The sequence below is a fragment of the Melospiza georgiana genome, chromosome Z, assembly GCF_028018845.1.
Source record: "Melospiza georgiana isolate bMelGeo1 chromosome Z, bMelGeo1.pri, whole genome shotgun sequence".
Taxonomy (NCBI): Eukaryota; Metazoa; Chordata; class Aves; order Passeriformes; family Passerellidae; genus Melospiza; species Melospiza georgiana.
Window position 1 is genome coordinate 78989253 of NC_080465.1, and position 26459 is coordinate 79015711.

At 38.2% G+C, this 26459-nt stretch overlaps 1 protein-coding gene across 2 annotated transcripts; it reads right to left on the reverse strand.

Moving 5' to 3' along the window:
• Positions 1 to 1076: 1076 nt before the first annotated feature.
• SYT4 (synaptotagmin 4) lies at positions 1077 to 12247 on the reverse strand. 2 transcript variants are annotated; one of them, XM_058044007.1, is made up of 4 exons: positions 11957 to 12247; positions 8439 to 9247; positions 6769 to 6889; positions 1077 to 3777 (listed from the first exon to the last, which is right to left on the reverse strand). In XM_058044007.1, exons 1-4 carry the CDS (start codon positions 11988 to 11990, stop codon positions 3470 to 3472), a joined length of 1272 nt encoding a protein of 423 aa, XP_057899990.1. In that variant the 5' UTR covers positions 11991 to 12247; the 3' UTR covers positions 1077 to 3469. The 2 variants fall into 2 exon arrangements, with proteins under 2 accessions (XP_057899990.1, XP_057899989.1); XM_058044006.1 differs by having other exon boundaries at positions 8433 to 9247; positions 11957 to 12246.
• Positions 12248 to 26459: the final 14212 nt, after the last annotated feature.

Below are 26459 nucleotides of genomic sequence, written 5' to 3' on the forward strand. Positions count from 1 at the left end.
CATCTGTATATCTGTCCCTATAAGACTCATATCTTCTGTCATGGGCCGTGTTTATGGCTTCAGCCTGAGTGCAGATTACAATTCAGGACTCATATTCAACAAGCATCCGGGAATAAAGAGCATGTGATGTGCCTGGGTAGTATTTATCAGAACAAATCTAATCCACCTCTTTGAGAAGAGGGAGACTTTCCAAGTAAAATGCTTTCTGATAGAAGCATGAGAGAGTAAACTATGACCACAAAAATTAGCAGAAATCTTTGGGGGGAAAAAAAGATACATAGGTGGGATAGTAGGTGGGATGGGATGAACAAAAGCAGCAGTTTATTCTTGTCTTACACACATGGCACAACATACAGAACCAGCACAAATAACTTACAAAGTCTCATACACCATGCTTTCTCTTGAATAGCTTCTATTAAGTTACAACACCATAACGAATCGGGTATTTAGTTACGACAGATCTCCAGACATGGATAGTCTCCCATTCAAGGAGTTATTATTTTTTGTAAGCTACTTAGACAAACATCATTTTTTTTTACATGTTTAATACAGTACAGTATCCTTAACAGAGTTCAAGATATTCACAATGAGAATTGAACACTTTATAAAACAGCAGAATTTCTCACCTCAGTACAGGCCTACATTCGCTCTCCTGCCTCTTTCTGAATTAAAATGTGTTACAAGTCGTCTTTACTCAACTTTTCAAACTGAGAATTGCTTTAAATGAAAAAAAATGCTATTTACAGGGTTTTGTTAGATTTGATAAAAATGTCTTTGCTTCCCTTTCCAATTCCAACTCCCCTACCCCCAACAAAAATTGCCACTTGGCAATTTTAGAAATATTGACCCTCAAGCCGCTATAAAAACTAAAAAAAAAAAACGAAATTTGTGACGACTCGTTGGTTGCAAAATGAAAGATGATCATCACAGCCCAGCATTAATTCAAAAAGATGAATTGTTATCCCCTAATGTCATATATTGTGTTCATTGGAGACAGATGATGCCTGTCATCTGATTTTTAGAGATAAGGAACTACTTATGGGCCAGCGTACAAAACCTCCATTTTTTTTATTTGCAAGATGCCACCACACTCTCTGTGATTAAATAATTTCCAGCTCAGTTCTTTCCTTTTCAGAAATTGTTACAACTCTGATTGTGTCATACTGACCTAAACTCTTCCAATCTCCATTGGATAAAACAATGTTTCCCCATATCCATGGTCCCAGTGATGTTTCTGGGTTGACTCGGGAGAGTTTTGCTCTCTGACTGCACTTCAAACTCCACTGAAGCCTGTGGGCATCTTTCATTTGGTGGCTTTGGATTAGCTCTGCTTGAATGTGGCAGGTAAACTCTAGCCCCTAAGCAGTTAATCAGCTTTCTAAAGAAATAATCAAAAAAGATTCCTCTCCTTTATACATACAATACGCAATATTTTTACATTTAGCATTATCATAAAAAGCATGTTTATGTTATTTTGAAAATGTATTTTTACAGAAATCTATAAACACTGTTGTATCAAACACATTCTCAAAAACTGGAGAAAATACTGACACAAAACCTGGAAGAGTCTCAATGGAATTCTTCCAGTACTATTTGTCTACTTGCATATTTCATATTTCAGTGTCCTTTCCTGCAAACATAATTTGGCCATATGAGAACAGGTAAAGTAGACAACAAATCCCCAACAGTTTTAAGTAGGACCTAGGTCTGTTGTTTAATGAAAGTAGATTGACATTCAATGTATGTTTGGTTTGTTCTAACTGGCACGCCCATTTTGCTACCTTTACTCACAATGAGCAGTGCCTTAATTCCCAAGTAGTCTTGTTCGCGTCAATGGAATTACACGTGACAAATGACGTATGCAAAAATACTGAAAATGGTCTTCCACTTTTTTAACCCTTCTTATGTCAACAACGAACATCACTATCTTCTTCTTTATATATATTGTACTTGAAAATGAAGTAGGACTAATACTTGCAAACAATTCTGCATCAGAAGTTAGTGCACAAACTTTAGGAAATAATCTGATATAGTTGTGCTATAGTTCTGACAGCCTAAAAACCTATCTGGTTTGACCAAGACTAAATTTCACTGGTCTAAATGCTTTATTTGTACACTTGTTATTGTTACACTTGACATTTCCTCAGCCTGACACAATTTAATTTTAAATGGACATGTGTCACACTGACATTAAATCAGGATGCTATTTTCCTTTACCACCACCATTTTCAGTACAGTCAGTAATGTACATTAATTCATATAACCAAAGTACTATCCAAGTACTTTGTCTATAGAATATTGGAGAAATTATAAAGTGAATTTGGTTTCCTCTCCTGCAAAATTTAAAAAATGCGCTGGAGTTTGTATATTGGTACTGACTGTAATGGCTTCTTTACAGTCCAGGAGGTTAAACACTAAACAGCAGAATAAGGTTTTCTTCTTTGTCTCACTATTTGTTTATTCTTTAATGAAGCTAAAAAAATAATAAAAAAAACCAACATCAACTTCTTTTTAGTACTAATGAAACGTTAAAATATAATTGGTGAAAAGTAATTAATTGTAATATCCTGTATGTTACCTCATCTCAACAGAAATTCTTTTATATGGCTTGAAATGTTTAAAGTGTAATCCTACCTAGAGGAAAAAAATGCAAGCCATATCTAACCCCAAATTCTACCTATACTGTAACGTGTACAGTCACCCGTAAAGGAGCCCTTTTAACAAAAAAAAGTATGTGAACTTATCATTAGTTTGAAGTACGTATCTATTTTGGTCACTGTGATAAAAAAATTATATATATAAACTTACTAAAAAAGTCCAAGTGTAATCAATTATATAATATTTCGACACTTAAAAAAAATAGTTTTACACAGTGTGATATGTAAAGCAAAATATTGAATACATGTTAATTCTTTGGGATGATCAAAGTATAAGTAACCAAAACTTACAAAAAATGATTAAATTTTCATAAAAGAAAGTTTTTGGTGGAGGGGCAGAAGGAATTTACCCCCCTACTCACCCTCAATCCCCATGGCTTTTATAGATCCATCCCCTTGCCTAATAAGCCACAGGTGGGGTTTTTTTGGATATATTGTAGTAAGGTTTTTTTCTTCTATATATGAGTCATTAATAAGTGACTCTTTCAAAACATAGTTTGTTCTTCTTGAGGTTTACAGTGCTTCAGAATTTACAGGCCACTTAAACTCTAGAAGAATATTAATCTGAACTAATTATGTTAAAGATTGATGAAATAAAAATTCCATTATTTACTGTGAAAATTAAGTCACCTTCTGTTCTGATAATTCAATTCAAGTTTATTTCAAACACCCCTCCCCCCTTGAAAAAAAAAAAAGAAAAAAAAAAGTTTTGTGGTTAAAAGCTTGTAATTATACATAGCAAAGAAAAAAAACCTGCTCCTTGCCTATGGAAATAAATATAGTTTTTTAAGATCCAACCCCTCTCTAACCTGCTAACCATCACATAACATATGCCACTTGGCAATTTGTCTCCTAGGATATTCACAAATTTCTTTCCAGTGCTCTCCACCTGTTCCTTCTGCTGAAGATCCCAAGGTTAACCTGCCAATGACCTCATTCCTTGACCCCCTATCTGAATCTAAAACCAGAAATTCAATGCTGATATCATCAAGGCCCTCACAAGGAATGTCAAAGACAAACAATTCATTGAACACTGCATTGGGGGTGCACTTCTTCACATGGGTTTTCTTTTTAGAAATTCTCTTCTTGGCATGGTACAGGTTCACTTTGACATAAGGGTCTGCAATGAAAAGAAAGAGCACAGATCAGCTATTGTACAGTGGTTGAAATTCCTTGATGTAATTTATGGTAAATTCCACAATTATCCAATATATTTACACCACAATGAGTAGCTCTGTCAATTTATTAAAGTTGATTCCTCTCATCCAATTTTTAATTTTTTTTTCTATGCATCTGAATTAGCCCCTTTAATTTCCCTTTATGGTCACCAAAATTGTGTTCAAGGCAGGCAGTGAAGTTTAGACTGCTACCAAGTGCAGGTGTTTCCTTAATGAGATAAATCCTGTCCTGCAGTCCATGAAACCGGCAACACATCTACCACATTCAAAGATGGTCTGGAAGTGCACAAAATTCTAAAGGTCTCTGAAAAATATGCAACATTGCACATTTAAGTGTGACAGAAATTGGCTTTTCACACATTCTGCTGGGGTATAATCATCAGCACTAATCAAACCCATGAAAAGAAAATTTTCAGAAAGGAGTGAATAAACTTGGGCTGAGAGAATGGGTGTGATATTTCTGCTGGAGTCCTATAGAAGTCAATTCACCTGACTAAATTGAGGCCACCAATTGCTATTGAATAAATTTGCTGTTAAACTTTAAATGAAAGGGTATGTTCGCTGTTGGAATGTGTGTCTTTACACCTGTGTTGCTACTGTTGAATATGGGAAGGACAAATGTCCATATTTTTAGCTGCCAACCAACTTTGAGTGTTTCCATCCATCAGAATTATTTAATTGCTGTGAGGTTCTCTTGCTATTGTCTTCAATAATGGCCATATTTATTCTTTCAGAGGAGACATTTTAAAAGTCAACCCTTTCAATTACCTTGGCATTTATTCAGTGAAAGTGTGGGCCTGTTTCCAGGTTCTCATGGTGCAGTGATGTAGTACAAAATCTTCTCTACTGAACCCAGTCAAACATGATAGTTTATGTGAACAATTAACCAAGTTAATCAGGAAGAACTCCTGAATACTTTTAAAAATAAGTAATACTGAAACTGAACAGTATTTACATATTTTATGTCACAGTTATCAGACTGAAAGGGTTGGATAAGTAAAAATTATGTTTTTCCTTGAACTGACAATAAGTGTCTACCATAAGTGGGGTGTAATGGGGTACCTCTTCACTTTCATATTCTATCACCATAATGAACATTTCAAAACCAGGGCTTAATAAAAAAACTCACTGGCTTTGAAATATTGTATGCCATGCAAGCATTAGAAACATCAAAATCAATATCAATCACTGGTTTCCATTTAGTTTTAGAAGAAGTTTTCTGTTACTTTTGAGTAGCTACTAGATAAAGCTAGAGAGTTCCACTTGACTTTATTAGGCTAACAAAGGTCCCTGAGCACCAGTGACTAAGGAAATCAAGGAGATGTGAAAATGGAAAAGTTTCTGAGTATAAAAATATTCCCTTCTTCTCTAGGAGGTTGAATTGTGGAATTGTTTATTTTATTCCATAGAAACACCACTTCACTCTTCTCTTTTTCCAAGATTAATGTTGGGATGAGGGGAAAGTCACAGAGGAAATTTTGAGTGTCCTGAGTGCAGTATGCTGCTGAAATCCAAATATCTATTGCCCCTGGCCTTACTGACAAACAGAAAATAATGGAAAACTGCTTAAATGGAGTAGGAGTCCAGGTACAACATGGCTACCTGCAGAAGTAGTGCATTCCTATTATAGTCAGCAAGGCTCTCCCAGGGGATGCAAGAAATGCAAACAGATTTCACAGCTTTACTTTTAAGAGCTGCAATAAAAAAATGGTGTTCCATAGGGTCCAGGTAGATGCTGTGACTTGAAGGGCTTTTTTTACCAAGTTATTTTCCCATCTGGGTAAACATCAGGCAGGTCTGTTGAGATCAGCTTTTTGTCATGCTGTCTTCATGAAACAACCACTATCTCCTGTGACTTTGGGGTTGATTTTTAAAAATACATATCCTCTCTTTTAGTCAAGTAAATTATTAGGCTCAATATACATCTTTTCTCCTTCTGATATATGGACAAAATTTAGATCAAAAGGAAGATTTAAATGGAACTTGATGAGAGCTGCCTATAGGTTTGTTGCATTGGATTCAAGCTAGGCTAACTTTCCAGATGAATTGCAGTATGAAAAACAGAAAAACTGTATTTTTGGCTGCAGTGATAATTATTCAATGTTTCCTAAAACTACTCCCTTTTCTTCTTGTTTCATAATATTGAGTGAAATTAAAGACTATAAGTTCTATAAAGAAGCAGCAGCAGATGTGGTACTATAGCCCTTTTTTGTGTACTGTTGTTTTTGTGAGGCAGTCATATACAGGACATTAAATTTTACACTGTTGTTATGTTATATAGCCTTAATGTGTCTTCTATGTGCAATTCCAGAATTGGCTTCAGAGGAGGTTCCACTGAATGAGAAATGGCAGCAGACAAGGAGAAGAGAGGATAAAACCTGATGTCTCTTAATGCACCCCAAATTTGGGTCATGATAAAGCACGTGTGTCATGCTGCAGCATCCTCCCAGCATTGGCACAGCTCACCTTCTCACCTTGCCAAAAAATGTTAGTGCTCAGTTAGTGCTCAAATCCAACTCAGAGGTAAGATGCTGCTTTTCTTCTGAGATAAATTATATGATGATCTCACTCAATACTGATCTTCTACAAATAAACTCTTTTTTTTTGGTCATAAATAAAAGCTTTTGGTATCTGCAAACAACATCCCACGCTTATGGCAGATGGGTTCTGTTCAAGACAATCATAAAACTCATTGGTTTGCACTGCTAGCAGATGTCACCTTTTTTTGATGTGATTGAAGAACAAATTTGTAAAATACATACCCTGGAAATAAAGCACTGACCTAGATATGAATGAAATGAATAGGCTGTAAATAATAGAAACACCATTTCTGCATGTATGGAATATTTTCAGTCTTTGAAATGCCACCTTTCAGCTGTCTTTTGTCATTCTGTTTTATATTCTTGGGGCATATTCCTTATTAAAACCATTACCTGATAATCCTGACACATCAGATTTAGGTAGATGCCTGGCTTTTAGAACAACGACAGTGAGTGTGTTTGTTGTAGATTGATAACAGAGAGAGACCAGTAATTCTCCACGACCAGATGATTTCTGAGGAAATTAAAGGAAAAACAAAAAAGTAATAAAACTGTTTATAAGCATTTATATTGACCAAGCTTTAAACCAGAGTTAAAAGGGTTTATGGAATGTCACAGAAGTAAATGCTCTGAAGCTGTATAAAAGGACATACCATATATAGCTATTCTGATTTACATAGTGATTATAATTTTCCTCTATATTAGTTATATAACTTTTCCTATGATTGGTTTTCAGACTGAATAAAATTTAAAAATAAATGGACAATGTAAGTTGACATGACATTACTATCTTTGGACAGTACAAATAAAATCCTGAGGAAAAAGAATCACAGCTAAAAAAAGAAACTTATCTTAAACAAAGCAAAATTTCATGAAGATATAATTAGGAGAAAAAATGTAGTACAAGTAAAGAAAAAATATTTGGTAAAGTGTTTTAAACAGGAAGGATTCAAGCTATCAGTAAAATCTTATCCCTTAACACTCTCTAAAGCAGTACATTATACATGAAATAAAGGTGAGATGAAAGATTTTCTCTATCATTATCTGATTTGAATTTGGAGGAGTAGTGTATTTCAAATGGAGATGGTAGGCAAGGGAGACAAGAGCAGATAGTACCTTATATACCAGAAAATCCAATAAGTTATCAACAAAATCCTGTGACATACTTATATTTGTTGTCATATAGTGATAGAATTACAAAATGACAGTATTAGCTATAGGTATATTGCCTATTAGACATTTATTTTATTAGGCAGTATGCTTGTCATTTGAAACCAATCATGGTGAAAGTCAATACACATTCCACTTCCTTAACAGAGATTTAAGAGTGTGTGTGTTTGATGCCTGTGCATTTCTGTGGTTCAGCTGGAATGGTTATAAATGACCTTTGCATTCTGAACTGAGACAACACAGCATTAAATATTTTTGTCCCAGTCAAGTCAGGAAGTTTTGCTGGCAACTCCACAAAGTCTATGGCTCCACCTTTACTACCTTTAGTAAAGCTGCTGCTCATGAGACAAGTGATGACAGCACCACCATGCAAGAACATGCTACAACATCAACCATATAGTCTCTAGCAAATCCCACTTCCCTAACTAAAGACCACCTACATTCTTCAAGAATGTGCTACACAACCCATGCAGGTGATATTTCCATTGACTTCAGTAAGATTTAAGAAAGAATGATGTCAAATATAAAAGGGGATGGAGGAGAAAGGGAATAATACATAAATATTTTTTATTCTTTCATTTAAAAGCAATTAAAAGCAAATCAGTGGGGTTTGAGTCAGCTTAAGCTAACTGGAATTGGTCCACTCAAACCTGCTGAATAAGAAATTAGAGCTTAGGGCATTAGCAATTTCTTTCATCATGGTTGTTGTAATGGGTTTTTTCTATTGCATTTGTGTAATGACTTCCTCATACTGCCATTACGAAAGCATCTCAGGAATTGCATTGTGAGCTTTTTGGCTTTTCTCTCCAAGATGGCAGCAGCATTACACAAGAATCATAGCTAACCCTATCACAACACTTTCAAACTTTGAGTAAAAAAGATGTTACCCTAACATTTCTTTTGATGATCTCTCTGTCCATTAGCAGCCTTCCTTCTGAGAGTTCAATTCCAGCAAGGGGGATGAGGACTTCTCCAATGACGTCATCTCTGGAAAATCTGTCAAAGCTCAAGATCATGAAGTGAAGTGTTAAGTCTTGAATTTGGCTGTAGGGGATCCCATAAAATGTGAAAGTCTCATCAAAAGCTGGATCTAAGGTTTTTCTCAACACTCTGGTTTTCACCTTGTGCTTTTTCTCAGGCAGGATTGTCATTTTGATGTAGGGATCAGAAGTCATTGACTGTTCATCCATTGCTGGCAGCCCACGAGCTTCTTTGATGTTCACTACAAATGCTTTCTTCTCAAAGTTGTACTCTAAGGAGAAAAAGAGAGTTCCTAGCTTGTCTTGTTTATCTTCAGATGACAGAGAAGTGATGGATTTTAAGCTATCAGGAGATACTGAATCTTTCTTCCTTTCTGCAAAATGCTTAGGAGATGAATTTTCAAGATCTAGAGAGCCCTGCATTTTTGTGGTTGTTTTGGGGAAATTGCCATTTAGATCTCTTTTCTCCAGGTCAAGATGGAGAGAGTCCTTTGGCATTGCTGATTTGTTCTTTGCTTCACTTTTATCATCTGCTCCAAACTTCTTCTTGCTGTTGAGATTCTCAGGGTAGATATCAACCCCCTTCAGAACATGGACAAACTTGTATGGAGGGGTCTTATTGGACTTGGAAGATTTGCGTTGGCAGCAGATCCAAGCAAAGAGGGAGACAGAGAAGACAAGGCCAAATGCACTAAAGATTCCAACCACAGTAGGAATTTCATCTGAAAATCAAATAAATAGCAACAAGCACATAAGCAGCAATACCTTGAATTCTGCATGATACTTCATAAAGCAATAATTTAGGTAAAACAAACTGATAGGAGATGGTGATATCAGCAGGACTGACAGACTGGAAGTGCTCTGCCACCTGCAGGCACCAGTGTGCAGTCCCACTCCAAGGCACGCTTGCTATGCTAGTATTTTTCCATACAAGCAGAGTTAGGGAGGAGAATACTATTCCCATCCTAAGAATAATCTCTGTTCTTAATTTCTATACTGTCTTAACCTTCTGTGTGTAGTTTCTGAGCTTATATGTCTGTGAATAATACCAGCTCTCAGCTGTTTTCAGCTTTGAGTTTATGGAGGTTTCTTGGTTAGCTAAAACACACTCTGAAATACATATTACTTTTAGATACATCATCTGCTTTCCATAGTGTTTCCTAGAATACTTTGTGTGCTCAATTAGCTATTTTTTATGGTCTGTTCCCATAATTGCCTGTAGGTATCTCTTGAAAGAAGTGAGTTTAATTGGAGGTTATAGCACTCAACAGTTTCACTGGGATTTTCAATACTCTGCAGGAGGAAATCTATCTAGAAAATTTGGGATAATTATATAGCAAGTGTCTTATAGCAAGATGGATGTGATATTAGGTAGCACATATGAGTTCAAAGCTGAAAAAATCATGTTAAGTTTATCTATGTTAACCACTAAGCATTTAAGTCACTGAAGCAAAGCTTATGGGGAATTTGCAGAAACGGTCAGTACTTCTTAGGAGTAGATAAGTACAAATAATTCCTCCACAGTTTAATATTAATTCTATACTTATGCTGAATAAAGAGAAACCTGGGCAAGTGTTACAACCTCCTTTGCCAAGTGGATATATTATTTACATATGGAGTATCATTAGCCCTTCAAAGCACGCATCGAAGGGTAAATGAGCACAACTAATTAGAAATCCAATTTTGCCCATAAGTAACATTACTAAGTGAGTTTAAACCTCCCACAATGTAACAATCAGAGCTTAACCTTTATTCCCTGCAACAGTGGACGTACAATGGAATATTAATGTCTTGACATTGTTTATGCATAAAGGCAATTATGTAACAATTCTGTTTCTCTCTGGTCATTCTGGAGCAGTAAAGAGGAGCTATCCCCCTGTATTACTAAGTCAGCTTCATGCGGTCAAAAGCTGAGCAGATAAATGTGCTGCCAATACACCTTTGCTTTTTAGTGTGATGATTCAGGAAAAAAAAAAAAAAAACCACAACAATACTATCAGAGCAAAGTAGGACATAATGTTCCAGCTCAGAAAGGATCAGGCCTGGCTGTTAATTTTTTATGACAACTTTCCTGGTGCCTACAAGCTGTACTAGTCTATGCACTTAATTGCAGGAACTTAATGAAATGACTGACAACCATATTTGTGAGCAAAAAGTATTTTTCCTAACTTAAGCACATGGTTTTGAGTTTCAAGAATTCCCTGGGCTGCATAAATTTAAATATACATGGTATAAATAGAAAGCTAAAAGTATTTGAAAACTAATCAGAATACTTTAATATCTTTTAAGAATGGTTTGTACATTTACAATACTTTTTCGTGAGATAATATACTTTTTATAATAATAGATATTATAATCTACTTTAATTCTACAACTACTGGAAGTAGTGGTAGAATCAATTTGATGTTTAAAATATTAATTATCTTTCTTAAATAAGTAATTAGGCAAGAGCAAGATGTCATAAGTGTGGTTAGAAACCTCAAGTGGGTGGAACAGGAAAGAAGATAAAATGGTAACTAAAATGGTTTTATATTTACAACTAATTGTGTCACAAAATGAATTTTTTGCTTTTGTCATAATCAGTTGGTTAACATTCAAGGCAGTGCATTAATAGAAAACATCACCTACTAGTTCTGGGAGAAGTTATTTTTCTGGTTATGTGACATAAATCTGGAGTCTCATCACTAAGTCAGTGGAATGATCCCTGAATCAAACCACTGCTAAAGCAAGCCTAATGTAGTTTAGAGTCAATATTTGTAAAGCAGAGTTCAGAAATGTTCCCTCCTACTGTTTTTCTCCCTAAAGCAACTTATGTATGCATTTTATAAGTGCACAGATATGATTGCTTCTGAAACTTCTGATACCTCACTGCATCCATGGCATAGAAATTACAAAACTGAAAAGTTCATTGTCATCTTTGTTATTCTCATTGAAACCAGGTTGGTTAAGATGCAGCTGTTCAGCTAAAAACACTGAAATCCTGTATTTTCTTCTTCCTAGCAATGCCCTTTAACTAATGATTGACCTACAATAAGAATAAAAGGAATGACAATAATTTCAAGAATGACTTGAACAAAGATTTTTCTCTGTGGCATTTACACCATGTAACTCTTGATGCACATTACTTTAACAGAGACACAGAAAAACAGCACCAAACCCCTCTCATCCAAAACCGCACCTACAAAAATCTCTTTATCTATTCCGGTACTTTACCAGGGAGGAGGAACAGGCAGGGAGGAAGGAAGAGAGATTAGGGAAAGAAAGCAAATTCACACAACTTCTGAAACCTGAAGAGAACTGGGGGGAAAAACCAGGTCCCTCCCAACGAGCTGCGCGCTGGGAGGCACCGGGAGGCTCAGCAGAGGCTGCTCTTCTCCCGGGGAGGGGGAGCATCGCCCGGCCTCGGGTGCGGGGAGCCGGGACGCGCTTACCGAACTGCTGGCGGCTGTCCGCTATCGGAGCCATGTTGGTGGCGAGCGATGTCCACGGGGCTGGAGCCGCTGTCCGCGGTGCTGGAGCCGCTGTCCGCGGTGCTGGCGCCGCTGTCCGCGGTGCTGGAGCCGCTGTCCGCGGTGCTGGAGCCGCTGTCCGCGGTGCTGGAGCCGCTGTCCGCGGTGCTGGAGCCGCTGTCCGGGATGCGGGAGCCGCCTCGCCGGATGCCAAGCGACCCGCCCGGGGCGCTGAGCTCACCGCCCTGCTGTCCCCTGGCTCTGCGCTCTCACGGCGCCCGGGTAACAGTCTTTGCCAGCGCAGTTAAAAAAAAAAAAAATTTACAGAGAGAGGAAAAAAAGAAACAACAACAAAAACCACCCAAAACCCGGAGACACGAGCAGTGGGGACAGTGGAGGAGGAGGCTGCGACGGGACTGGAGGAGAGGGGGGAGGGGAACCTTCGGTCCTCCCCTTTGCACACTGATTTGCAACCCCCTTCCTGTTTTGGCTCTTCTGAGTAGCTCCGCTCTGAGACTGAGTACGTGGTTGAAACCCAAATTGACGCAATCCTGACGCTACAGGGCTGAAATCAGCACCTTTCCCGCCTCCCTCCCCCCCTCCCAAGCCACCACACCCTCCCTCCCTTCCTCTCTGTCTCTCTCTCTCTCCCTTCCTACCCCCTCCTCCTCCCCCTCTCCCCGTCCCTGTCTTGGGATTGAACACGCACTCATCGATTATTTTAACTGCCTTGCTGCAGGTTATGAGCTCCCCCACACACCCCTCCACCGGACACAGACAGTGAGATGGCAATGTCTGTGATTCAGAGCACCCTCAGAAAGACATGGGTGTGCCCCTTTTGCCAGGGAAAGATGTATTCATTTGCTTAATTAACTATCAGCTGTTCATGTTACAACAACAACGTGAAAGAGTTGCCAACCTGAGAGAGTCCAGACACCTCGGCTCCAGCTGCAGGGCACACGATTTTCCTATGACTGACGTGATGAATTTACTGAATTTGAGTCACGAAAACTCCGGATGTGACTTGTCCCTGTGCCTCCTCCCTGCTTCCTCCCAACATCCACCCCCACATAAACATTCAGCCCCCAGTCTGGAAATCCTCTTGATCTTCCTGCAGGTCTGGGAAAGAGATGACTTTACTTCTAGATTTTACTGGTTTAGATGTGTCGTCTCCCAGTGTGAACTGAGAATGTGGTGGGGAGAAAGGGAAAGTGTGGCATAGAGGAGGAATGGGGGGGGGGAGCAGGACAAGAAAGCAGGGCTTCCTATAACTAGAATATCTACAGTGTATAATAAACCAAGCTAACTCCTTGTCAAACAGAGCTGCAAAAGCCAGCACCTGGCATCTGACTCCTCCTGGATTCAAATGGAAGTATAGCAGCCAGGTTTGGAGCTCATTCTTCTGCATAAATGGGAAACAGGTGTTGTTGCTTCTCTAAATAATAAAATCCAGATGCAGACATTGTCTGGCTTGACCTGACTCCATGGTCAGCCACTTGGAAGCTAGTATGTCTTGCCCCATTTCAAAGCACATTCTTCCTTCTCAGTGAAGTCAGTGAAGCTCCCGAGATTTTAGAAAAAATTAAATTGGAAGATAATGGAATCATAGAATATCTTGAGTTTGAAGGGACCTGCAAGGATGATCAAAGTCCAACTTCTGTGAAGAACACCCCAAGAATGCCACTGTGTACCTGAAAGCATTGTCAAAATGCTTCTTGAACTCTGACAGGTTTGGTTCTGTGACTACTGCCCTGAGGAGCCTGTTGCAGTGCCCAATCACTATTTAGGGGAAGAGCCTTTTACAAAAACCAGTGTAAATGTCCGTGACTGAGCTTCAGGCCAATTCCTCATGTCCAGAGGAGAATTCCTCATTCACCAGAGAGAAGAGATCAGTGCCAGCCCCTCTGCTGCTTCTCATGAGACACATACAGAATATATATACAGCTGTGTACAGTGATGATGTTCCCCCTCAGTCTCCCCTTTTCCAGCTGAACAGACCAAGGCCCCTCAACCACTTCTCATACTGACTCACCTCTGGATCCTCCACCATCCTCATAACCTTCCTTTGGACACCATGCAAGACCTTTGTCTCTTCCCTATACTGTGGCCAAAACTGCTCACAGTGTTCAGGGTGAGGCAGCCCCGGCCCAGAGCAGGGTGGGACAATCCCCTCCCTTGCCCTGCTGGTGATGCTGGGCCTGATGTCCCCAGGGCAGGGATGTCCCTCCTGGCTGCCAGGGCACTGCTGACTCAAATTCCACTTGCCACTGACCAGGACCCCCAGGTCCCTTTCTGTGGCACTACTTTCCCAACTCTCATTCCCAACTCTCTCTATACACCCAGGGCTGCCCTCTCATGGGTGCAAATCTGGCACTTTCCCTTGCTGAACTTCATACAACTGGTGATTTCCCATCTCTGTCATTTGTCAAGGTCTCTCTTCAGGGCCTCTCTGCCCTTGAGGGAGTCAAAAGCTCCTCCCTTAGCTTAGTATCATTGGCAAACTTAGCTTCCCTTCCAGTCAACATGGCAAGATGGCGTAAAAGCACAGCTGAATTAAGTGCCTGGCGTATCCTGGGTCTTGAGAATCCATTGGTTAATAGTGCTTTTGTTTATCTGCTTCTGCTATATCTTCAGCAACTGGGCCTCTATAAAGATCCAAAAATCTTGCAGGAACAGCTGCACCCACTACCTCCCTAATCATCATTAGATCCCAGTCCTTTTAATAAAGTACAGACTATAGCTTGTCATCGCTGTTCCTCTTACAAACACCTGGAGTACAATGAATTTGGGTATAAGAAGACTGAAGAAACTGTTGAAGAGCTCTTTTTTTGGTGTGCTTTGGCAGCACAATTTGATTTAGAATCTTTGGATTCATGTGTTGGCACAAATCTAGAATCCAAAATCTAAACTTGCCCAAAATGTGTAGACACTGAAAGCAATCACATTTGATTTTAGGCAACATTCCAAGTATATGAACCTCCAGACTTGACTGAAATAAACAAAATCCTAAAAAAAATTTGGCATTAAACACATATAACTGGATTATTGTATTATTGTAAATTACTATGTCTGGACTTCAAAAACAAAGGACTGAGAATAGTATATCTGGGTAGTGCATTTATCCTACATGAGCTGGGATAAGCTGAGCATAAATATTATGTTGACACTTGAATTATTGTCAGTAATTATTGAATCTTTTTATTTTTCCTTTTTTTTTTTTTTTCAGCAAACCCCAAGATTTTCTTTGCTGAAATATACATCATTTAGAGACCACACGGAATTATAAAAATGATTGATTCTGGTTTTCTTCTGTTTAGTTTCTCATACGTCCCAGGGATATATAAAAAGCTTTAACGCAATATGTAATTTATTTTAGGAATTCAAAGGGATAATTCCCTTTAACATTCAGCGTTTTATTTTTTCTTTTTCTTTTCTGGGACAAGGCTGATGAAATGGCCAAGATATGTGTCCTTTTATTTCTTTTTTTTTCTTCTTTTCAGAAATTCGTGACAGCTTGTGGTAGGTTTTAGATACCAGTAAAAACTTGAGTGGTGTTTTGTGCTGTACAAACATAGAGTAAAGAGCCTTTCCTTTCATCGCAGTTTTGTGCATGTGTATCACTTTAATAAATGTAACATAAAAAAGGTTTCATGACTTTCTAAAGTCTCTGTCTTTAGAAACTTGGAGCTGCCAAGACTGTGTATATAGAGAATCACGTGTAAACATATCTATAGATATGAAAAAAAAGTAATTTTATATCTTCATTGCTTTAGTCAGCAAAATGGCAAATAATTTTTTTTTATGTCACACATGAACCTTCTGTATTTAATACAGGATTCCACTTAATGGAACAGAGGGTTCATCACGGAAAATACTTGAGGGGGAGGTGGAGCACTGAGCTGCTGACACATCTCGAGACAGACACGCGTTTGCTGCCTGCGTTGTGCAAGCACCATCTAGTGTACGTCTCAGAGCCATCAGCACTGGATGACGAACCTGCTCCCCTGTAGGTGCTACAGGCACAAGGATGCATAGCCAGCCCACTGCTGATTCATTGCACTTCTGGCAGGTGTCCAGAGAGAAAAATCACATGAACCCCGTGTGTTTCTTAACCAATTAAATGGTGGCATTTCTGTCCTGCAAAACAGTAATGACTCCTCATTTCTGCAGCTCTAAGTTCTTCACATTTCCCTCTGTTCTAAGGCGGCATTGTGTATACTCCCTTCACACAGTTTGCAACAGGCACTTCACTAAAAACTCAGGCTAGGAACTCACTGCCCAGGTCAAAATCCCCTTCCTTTCTCCTGCAAACAATGATCTCAAAAACTTCCAGCTCAGAGACAGAACATTAGAAGGAGCTGAATGAGATTTTTCCTGCACTGAATCAGAATGGATTGATCATCTGGAAAATATCACAGTATGTGATCTGGCTGGCTGTATCACAACAGGACCTTCTGTGGTCTGAAAACCAGATTACTGGTGCACATGCATGCGCAGAGCATCCTCCTGCTACTCCAAGAATGGGGAGTGTGGTTGCTAAGTGACAGAGATTGTACACTTCCCAAAGCAGAGAGTCCCCAAACACACACATAGGGCTGGAAAAGGTGCCCCCCCCTCACCTGCAAATTAATTGTCACTATTTTTCAGATCCCCACACCTATGTGTGAAGAAAACAGAATCCTTTCAATTTATCAAGGAAAAAAACCCAAGTTATTTTAAACAAGCATCCCCCCAGTCCCTCCCATCCCCTCAAAATCAACGCTTAAAAATCAACGCTTAAAAATAAAACTCAGAAATTCATGTGTATGAGGTGAAGCTGGGAGAGTAGCCCTTTCCCATCTCTGTAGAGTGCTTCCCTGGAGCTTAAAGACAGTTTCACATTTTCAAAAATAGCATATAATTTTGAGTTCCGCAGTTGCCAGGTGCCAAACTACAGACATTAATTAATACTATTCAGCACCTATGAAAATCAAGCCCTCCAGCCATGCTTACAAAATAAAACTTCAGCAAGAATACCAATATCAGTCCCTGGTTTTGGGAAATGAAGAACATTCAACACTCTGAAAGACAAACAACTTTAAAGGGATTTACAAAGAATTTAGGTAGTCGTACTCTCCTTAATTTCCACTTCAGCTAGCTTCACAATTAGACAGTAGAAAGGGGCCAGCGCCTCTCCCTGTCTCATCTCTCAGCCTTTGACACTTCTTAAATGCCTAAAGGCAACTTTTTGAGTGCCACAAACACACAACCCTGGACTTATCACCTGAAGACGACCTTGCTGCCTATTTAGCCCTATGACATGTTTCCCTAGGTTGTTACTGAATTAATCTTCATGCATTTTAATCTTCAGAGCTACAGTGAAATACTGGAGCATGGTTCCAGTCTCTGTTGCAGGATGGTGTACATTTCCTGGGTTGTATTTTCCAGTCCCATATGCCTACACCAGATACTACGGAGATTCTGAAATGGCACAAGAGTTATGGATGTTGGTAACTGAATCATACTCTAGCACATCCACTGAATTTCAGGCCTATAAATCTAGAGATGAACTTTTCCTTCTCTGGGACTTGGTTTAATTGCTTCTGTACATGGGTCTAGAGTCAACTGAAAGCCCTAAGCTTTCACAGAGAACTAGGGAATACAAGGATGAGCAGGACACTTCTACAGGCCTGGAGCAGCAGCAGAAGGTGGGGTAGAGGTGCGTGCTACAATGACAATGGTTGGTCTAGAAAACCTGCCTCAAATTTCATTATACTGTGCCATTTAAGCAGCTGAGGCAATCCCGTAGCTCATTCACAGATGTGTAGAAGTGTACATAAATGCTTTCAGCATGAAATTCAGTCATGCCTCAGGGATCACTGGAGCAGGTTGCCCAGGGAAGTTGTGGATACCTCAAACCTGGAAGTCTTCAATGCCAGGTTGGATGAAGTTTGAAATTATAGTTTTAGGTCTGACCTCCATTCCTAAGGCTATGTGAGGAGTCTATGGTTGCATTTTCTCATTAGAAAGAAAAAAAACCCAAGTATTTTTCTTCTCCATAATGGCACTGTGTAGACCAGTGTCTTGATAGAATTTGTAAGACTGAATAAAGGATATAATTTTAATCATGTAACGGTGATTTTTATATTGAGGAAGCAACATTAGTTTTTTGATTGTTGACAAGGTTTTTCCATGGAAAAGCAGTATTTCCAAGACTTCAGAATTGGGCAGCTTGCACAATGTTTTGCTGAGCATACAACAAAATTTATTTTGTTTTCCTTTTTTAAATTTTAAGATATCTCTGCACTTCTACACGGTGGATAAAGAAAGGGAAGAAGAAAAGCACTTACTGTTGCCATTAATTTTTTTCAGATTGGTTTCAATCCATACATGCTGGAACTCATAGTCTTTCCAAAATGCCTCAAAATCAGGTCTCTGGGGGTTACTGGCACATTTGTGTTACAAGGTGTCAAGAAGCACACCTTGGTTTTGGAGGGAGCAGCTACTAATAACTTCTATGACATTTCTTACTTTATATTTTTTTTTATTTTTAAGACACTTTTTCCAGGAAATATATCATGTCAATTGACAGTTTCACTTTGTTAACAGCTAGATTCTGCTGGTTTTAATGTGTTAAGGTTCATGTGTGAGCTGGTAAAACTACTGTTCCTGTATCTATTTTATAGGCTCTGCAGTCTAGGTGAGTCAGAACAACTCACACTTTCAGCCAGGTCTATAAATACCTCAGCAGATAGAATACTCTTTCATACTAGTAACCTCTGCCTGCAGAGGAAAAGAAAATTTCATTTCCTCTTCAAGTAAAGGTTTTAATAACAACAGTGCTGAAAATAGGAGGCAGAATCAGAATCTTATTTTTGTCATGGATCTCTTTTGCCTGTTACTTAGCCGTTGAAGTATAACACAAATCAAGAAAAGAGGTTTTATTAGAGAAGGATAGGCTGAGATTTTAGAGAAGAATTATGGTATTAGAAGGCTCAAATTAATTTTAAGTTCTTACCTAATTCATTCAGATCTCTTTAGAAATTTCATCCTTAGTTAAAAACAGGCCTTTTATGTTTTTTTTTTATTTAATTAATAAATATAAGGACTGAAAACTATGCAAACCCAAGTGTTTAAGGGCTAAATCTCACCTAACTCCAGTTTTATGAACTTTAATATAAAATTCAAACCTTCATGTCTCTGATGGACTTATGTTTAAGACTGTGAACCTCTTGAGAAGCCTTAGAATAATAATAAGGACTTCCTGTAAGATGTTTTCTTTTCTGGCCATGCTCAAAAATGCTTGCCCTGGTGTGTGAAGAAGTGAGGAAAGTAGTTCCTTTCTTAGCACTTGTTTTGTATCCGTTTCTCAGACATGACTGATGGAGCAGGCACCAGAAAAAAAGCACCCAGAGAGCCTCATTTCCTTCTAGGACATCAGAGACTGGAGCATTCCACCATGACCAGGTGCAAATCTTTCATGTGCTCCTATTTCTTGGGGAAATATACTGAAAAACTCTCTTAAAACTAGGAACATACCGGATGACATTTTTTCCAATGTAATAATATACTGGGTCAGAAAATAAATATGCAGCATGAACACAGGAACACAGGGCTTAGATCGACCCTCTAAGGATGGAGATGCATTTTCTCATCTTCATTCCAAGCAGTTCTCTGTCATAGCACCAATGGCAGCTGAATATTATATGTGCAAATGCTTCTCTCTGGCAGGAGGTTCAATTTTTAAAAGCTCAAACACTGGAGAAATTCTCTGAAACTCAGAATAAAGGCTCTGCAACACAGAGGGGATTTAGCAGGGGCAACTAATGCAATATATACCACTTTCACTCTTAAGACTGGTCTTTGTCTTGGCTTCAAGGATTACATGGTACGATTCAGCAAAGGTATTGCTGTTAACATTTACAGAGTTTAATTGTGGAAATGCTGCAACGCTTACTATTCTGTACAGATGAAACACTCACAAGACACAGGAAACTGGAGTCACAGCAAAAAAGGAGAGGAAGGGAAGAAGAAAGAGGGGTTTTATCTTTAAAAACCCTGTGAAAATCCATATCTACAAGTAAATATTTGATCCCAAATATTATGCACTTAGTGTGTGTCTTCATCAGATGTGAAAGCTCTGATTGAAGTTCTTAAAGCTAACATACCTCAATTTAAACATTCAAATAAATATTTCAATGTGTGGAGCTTAGTTTTTAAAGATCAAATACTCCCAAAATTCATTGAAAATCTGATACCATACTGTTACATATTGCTCTCTATTCCAAGTGATGTTTCCCTGACACAGTGTGTGCTCTTTGGGGAAGAGAAATGCATCAAGTAAAAAATTGAAAAACAGTGTCAGTAAAATCTAAATTTTTTAAGGTAGGGTGGGGCTTCTGGAACCACCACAGAAATAAATGGAAATTGTAGATGAAAACCAAGTGCACCATCCAGATGAAAGCATTTATGAGAAGTACTTTCATTTAACTAAATATAGCATTAGGATTTCTGAGCCAAATTATTTCCACATCAGTGCTATGAAGATTGAGGTATATGAGCTCAAGTGATCATCTTGGAGATCTTTGTTTTTAATCCATATGAATCTGCCAAATGATGAGGGGTTCAATTCTTCCTTGCTGAAAGAAAGAAAGAGAGAAAGAAAGAAAGAAAGAAAGAAAGAAAGAAAGAAAGAAAGAAAGAAAGAAAGAAAGAAAGAAAGAAAGAAAGAAAGAAAGAAAGAAAGAAAGAAAGAGAGAAAGAAAGAGAAAGAGAAAGAGAAAGAGAAAGAGAAAGAGAAAGAGAAAGAGAAAGAGAAAGAGAAAGAGAAAGAGAAAGAGAAAGAGAAAGAGAAAGAAAGAAACCTTCCTCCCTTATGTCTCTGTTTCTTCACACTATACATCCTATAGATGGATGGGTCCAAATAATTCACATACCAACCAGTAACAGATAGAAATGAGGATTTACTGTTCAATACATCTGTAGAATTCTCTGAAATGTGACTATGATAAAATCTGAAGCCTGAAATTGGACAAATTTCACTTCAAACTAATTCAAAAGCAGAACACAAGGAGGTGGGGAGAAGGAAAGAAAGGAGGAAAAGAGGTTATTCAGCTCTGTAGCACAGCAAAGATGAAAAAATTAATAATGTAGTGATGCAAGAGGCTGACAATCCAAGAGAGGAATCTAGGACTACAATTCTGCTCCACTGAATTTCTGCTTAATATGGTATGCATCACAACTCAAGAGCTGCTTTTGTTAGGGATTCTTGAGAACATGAAGAGTCCTTGATAGAGCTTTCACGTCATGCAGATAAGTTTAAAGGAGCCAACTGCTGTAATAATAAAAAAAAGAAACTAAAAAGAGGAAGACAGACAAAATAGGAAAGGAAAACTCCACACATTTTATGTTGAAATCTAGACAGAGGTTGAATTGCTGAAAATTATATTCAAAACTATTTTCCAATATTTTCTCACAAGATTTTGGGTTAAGAAAGTAATTATCTCAGATACAAAGACATATTGTTAGAAAAAAGAACAATGCACTTAATTTAATTAAAAAAGAAGTAGCAGAAATTAGTATACATTTTTTTTGTTTTTTATTTTCATAGGTAGCAGATTAAAAATATCTTCCACTGTTATGCTTTCAAATGAAGCTCAGTGCTTCAGTGGGCCATCTAATTTATGACTTTGACAGTTACTAACATCTTGATTAGAGAGATTTAAACTCTCCTAAGTTTTTCAGTATTAAAGATAAAAATACAAATAATATTTTTGATTTTTCTCATTAGATCATAAGAATTGGAAATATTTATAGGCTCACCCAGGTTCCCTGAATTCTTTCCAATGGGATTAATACAAAGAGATCCTATATTAATGAAATTTAGTGAGGAAAAATTTTAATACTCCTCTTGGACTTTAACTCGTAGGTACACAGAAGTCTCTTACAAAATCTTGCTCATTACTGTACCCAAAATTCAGACATGTTGGAGTCTGGATTATCTATGCATTGGATTTTCTTGTCTTGTGAATGTTTATACCCTTCAAAGTACTTTATGAGATCAAACATCAAGCCACAGGAACTTCAGCTCATGGTTCTAGGTGCTGCAAGATGTCCCACAAACTGACACTCTAAGAAAAGACCAATATTTCAGTGGAATGAACTAGCTGAAAAAACACAACAGACATTTTGATTACAGGCACAAAATATGATGATAGAAAACACAGCAATCAAAAGCTGTAATTAAGTATATGACACATATTGAGGATTACACATCAGTACAAATCAGCCTTGGCCCTCCAGCCTCATCTTACTTGCTTGGCTTTTTCATGGAAAGCTTCACTTTCCAATTAAAGTAATGGAAGCTTGTTCTCTGCCTAATTGGCCATCTGTACATCAATTCAGCTTGGTATGGTTTCCCTAAGGAAATTCAATAGAAACTGGGTTGTCTCTATCTTTCTGGAAAACAATGTGACACAGAAAATGTACTTCCTGTTGCTCATAATGGAAGTCTTTCCCTGAGCAATCTCCTCTTTGCAATGGCAATCCAGTTAAATAAATGAAAAATGACAGCACAACTGTCTAATGTAAAGTCTATTTACAGAGAAGGATATGACAGCAGCATGCAGTACTTGAACACCCACAGGAAACTTGAAACAAAAAGTATTCTTAGAATAAATTAAATGCAAGCATGTAACCATGGATTGCTACTCCTAGATTATATAAATACTAACAGGGCAGAATTAACTTTACAGAGGTTGCAGGAGTGAAAATCATGACAAGGAGCATGAGGAACTATACTTAGAATTTGATTTTCTGATGTGGTAAGAACAGAAAGGATACAGTTGTGAGTTTTACACCAGCAGATAGTCCTAATCTCCATCTGATACCATTATGGCTGATGTGATACTACTGACACCATTTCCACCCTACCACCAAACTATGGAATGGTTTTCTTTGAGGACTAGCTAAGTACTTTGTTTTGAGAATTCACTGGAAACTAAAAAGCAAAGCACATGTTCAGAATCTGTCAATTCCTAATATCTCACTAAGGATCCCCACCTCACAAAAGTAGCAAGTAGTTAAAGGTAAATATATTTTTTTCAAAACTGTCTTCCTACACCTCCACTTCTAAATTTCACCCAAATGTCACTTCAAAAATCCAAATGTTTTCTTAAATGCCTGCAAGAAAAATTCAGGCCATGAGTCTGCCTCAATTCAGTGTCCCACACCAGTCCCAGAGGGCTCATGTTTTCAGAGTTCTTAGTACTATATTGTAGTTTATGTGTTTTTAAAGCACAAGCCCCAGTTACTTCAGCCTGGTTGCCAGAGCTCAGCTCCACTGCCTTTTGTGTTTGAAATCATACTTAGATGATTGAAGTGATGTATCCACCATCACACAGGAAAGCTGTGGCAGATGCAGTGAGGAAATTCTCTGGGGCAGCAATCAAATTTCTTAATACTAAAATTGTCCAGCATTTTATTCTGATTTCCTAAGGGGGCAAAGCTGATGTGATGGCACCACTTCTGTCTGTGACTGATTCTTTCTGTTGATCCTCTTTCTCGCACTAACTCTGGATCCCTCTGGCTAATATCAGCCAAACTGGAGAGATGAGAAGAAATCTTAAATATTTTAAAGTGCGCACAGCTGGGATGTACAAAAATATAGCCTAAGGATGACATGTGCCTGCTGAACAATTCACATTCTGCCTGACCAACTCAGTGGTTGAGAGGCAAATAGCCAATCACCCCACTCACTGCACTCCCTGTAGTGCCTCTTGTCCAACAGACAGGCTAAAAAGAAACAGGAATTTGGAAAATTCTAGGGAAGGGTTTGGGAAGGAGGTAGATGGGCTCTGGCAAGGAGGGTGCATAGGGAAGAAATGACAAAGGTTTTGTAAAGGAGGGAATAAAAGTTCTGCCATGCATTCTGAAGGAGAAATCTTTATTAGCTTGTCATATCTTTTAAGTCATAAGAATGGAGCTCCAGAACGAGGGGCCAGAGAGAGGCAGCAGGGCGGGCAGAGGATCTCAGAGGAAAAAACTGGATAATAAACTTACCCATTTTCAGAAATCACAAAATTCACCTGTTTGCTGTCACTAGAGATGTCCTAAGCACAGGAGGAGGAGGAGGGGAGCAGATTTTGTGCTTCATTGCACTTTAGGAAAAGCATTTGCCCCCAAGAAGACTTTTTCTCATGAAGAGTATGTCCAATATGCATGAAATCTGTTTATCAAAACTTTCGTGCTATCTATTCCTCCTGTTTTTCTTCAAGTCTACAAACATGTGAGTTCACTTTTCAGTCCTCAGTAATTCTGTTTACAAGCTCATTAGTCATCAATCTATACATCCATTTCAAACAGGACTTCATTTATGTTACCAAACTGTATTTTTTCCTTCTCAGTGTAGTACTTTGTTTATTATTTATTCCCCTTTCAGCTTTTGAGGTGGAATGCTACTAACAGCAGTCTGTATTATTCCATGAGCCTGATCCCCAGGATACATCAGTTTTCTGGAACAGATAGGGAATGCATGTACATAATTTCATCATTAAGTAATGCCCAGGGAGGGACTGAATTTAAGTGGCTCAGTTGGTTTGCTAAGGCCACATCCCTGCCAAATGCACAGCCTGTATTACAACACACAGATGTGAAAAGAAAATGATTGCATTATTATGGTTTCAACTGTGAGTTTTCTGGGGACAAAACAGAATATTATTTCACTAGCTTGCTTATAATAGGAGGTATGTGAGCTGTTTTGGCTAAAAAACTTCAACGATATTTTGAGTGGACTAGTTATGTGTACAGTCTGTGCACAAAGCACTACATGTGCATAAAGTTTTCCTGTCCACAGAATTATGGGCTTGTAAAGTTGTGAGCAGCTGTGAACAAGGTCTTAAAAAAAGTAATGTCAAGTGAACTTTTTTAGTAGGTTATTAAGGTGTTCTGGACAATAATTTCAGCTTATTAGAAAATGTGGCAATTAATTTGGCAAATTTTTCTTGATAATATTTAGTTTGTTTGTATAGTAGAGCTATTGCACAGCAATACAAAAATTCAAGCTAACAGCAAACACCATCTGATTGGAGATTTCTAGTTTTATTAACTGCGTGATGACACATGCAACACTTTGGGCACTTTCCTTTTCCAAGTACTTTGTGAACATTAACCCTGGACTCTACCAGCAACACATAAAGATGTGCCAATGAGTCAGCTTTCTTCAACATAAATGTCATTTTCAACATCCTATAAATCTGAGATGTGCATGACACAGCACTTACGAGAGACCTCTGCTTTTTTGGAGTGAAGTTGGAGGCATAGGTACATAAACCTCTAGTACATCTAGAATGACAAATGACAATTTGACAATTATGGTTAAGTATCCACATTGTGTCAAGCAATAAAGTTAAATTATCTCGTATGCTGAGCAACAGCAGCTTCTTTCAGAAATGCATTTGACTGTAGAAACAACTGCTGATTTGCACTGGTCATCTTAGGAGCTGAACTTATTTTTCAAAAAAATGACAGTTTCTGTTCTGATAAAATCTGTGGAAGAGAACCTAAGTGATTGGAAGTGTGAGTTGAGTAAAAGAACTTTAAATGATGTATTTTTATAACGTTTTTTTTGCCAGTGTCTCAGACTGAAAATCATCTTCTGATTTCCACAGTGTACAGCAGTGAAGTGTCTATAAAATGTCATGACTCACACTATACTTCAGGCACACTATTTTTCCAAATACTTCCCTAGAGCTAGCACTTCTGAGACTCTATTAGCAACATATAAACTAGTTTTAGGAGCTGTTCTGCAAACAGAATGGGGCCTTTTAAAGCCTAATAAAACTAATTTTCTTTCAGTAACCTCTGTCCAACAAGACTCTCTTCCCAATTTGTGCCTTCTCAGAGCTATTCAGTTGCAGCTTATCAAAGCAAATAAAGAAAGAGAGAACAGTATAAAGTACAGGATTTCTCAGTGAGAGAATTGTCTTACATTTATTAAGTTAATATGAATTTGAAAGTGACTCACTTCTAGATGCAGATTACAAAAAGACAACCTAGCTTGTACTTGCAAATGAAATAAACTGTAGCCAAGGAATATTTGAGTGGTTTGAAATCTTCTCATGCTGATCAGCATTCACAGAAAAAAGCTCCAGGGATTCTGGAAACAGAGGAAAACAGTCCCAAAGATCTGGAACAAACAAATGAGTTATGTCTGAACAGGGGCATCAAAGGATCTGTACTTTGAAAATGTGATATTTGTGGTCATACTACAGTGACCTCAGTGGCTGGAGTGGAGAGAGTGAATCACCAGAGATGGCTCATCATCATCATCATCATCATCACCATCATCATCATAATCCCTCTGTTTGAGAGCTTGCCAAACCTTTGTGCAGGATGGCAGCATGACTAATGGCAATCATCATAAGAAAATATGTCATCACCTTGTGCAGCCTGCCAAAGGGTAAACACAGCTTCAAAGAGCACTTTTTTTTTTTTTTTTTTTTTTTCT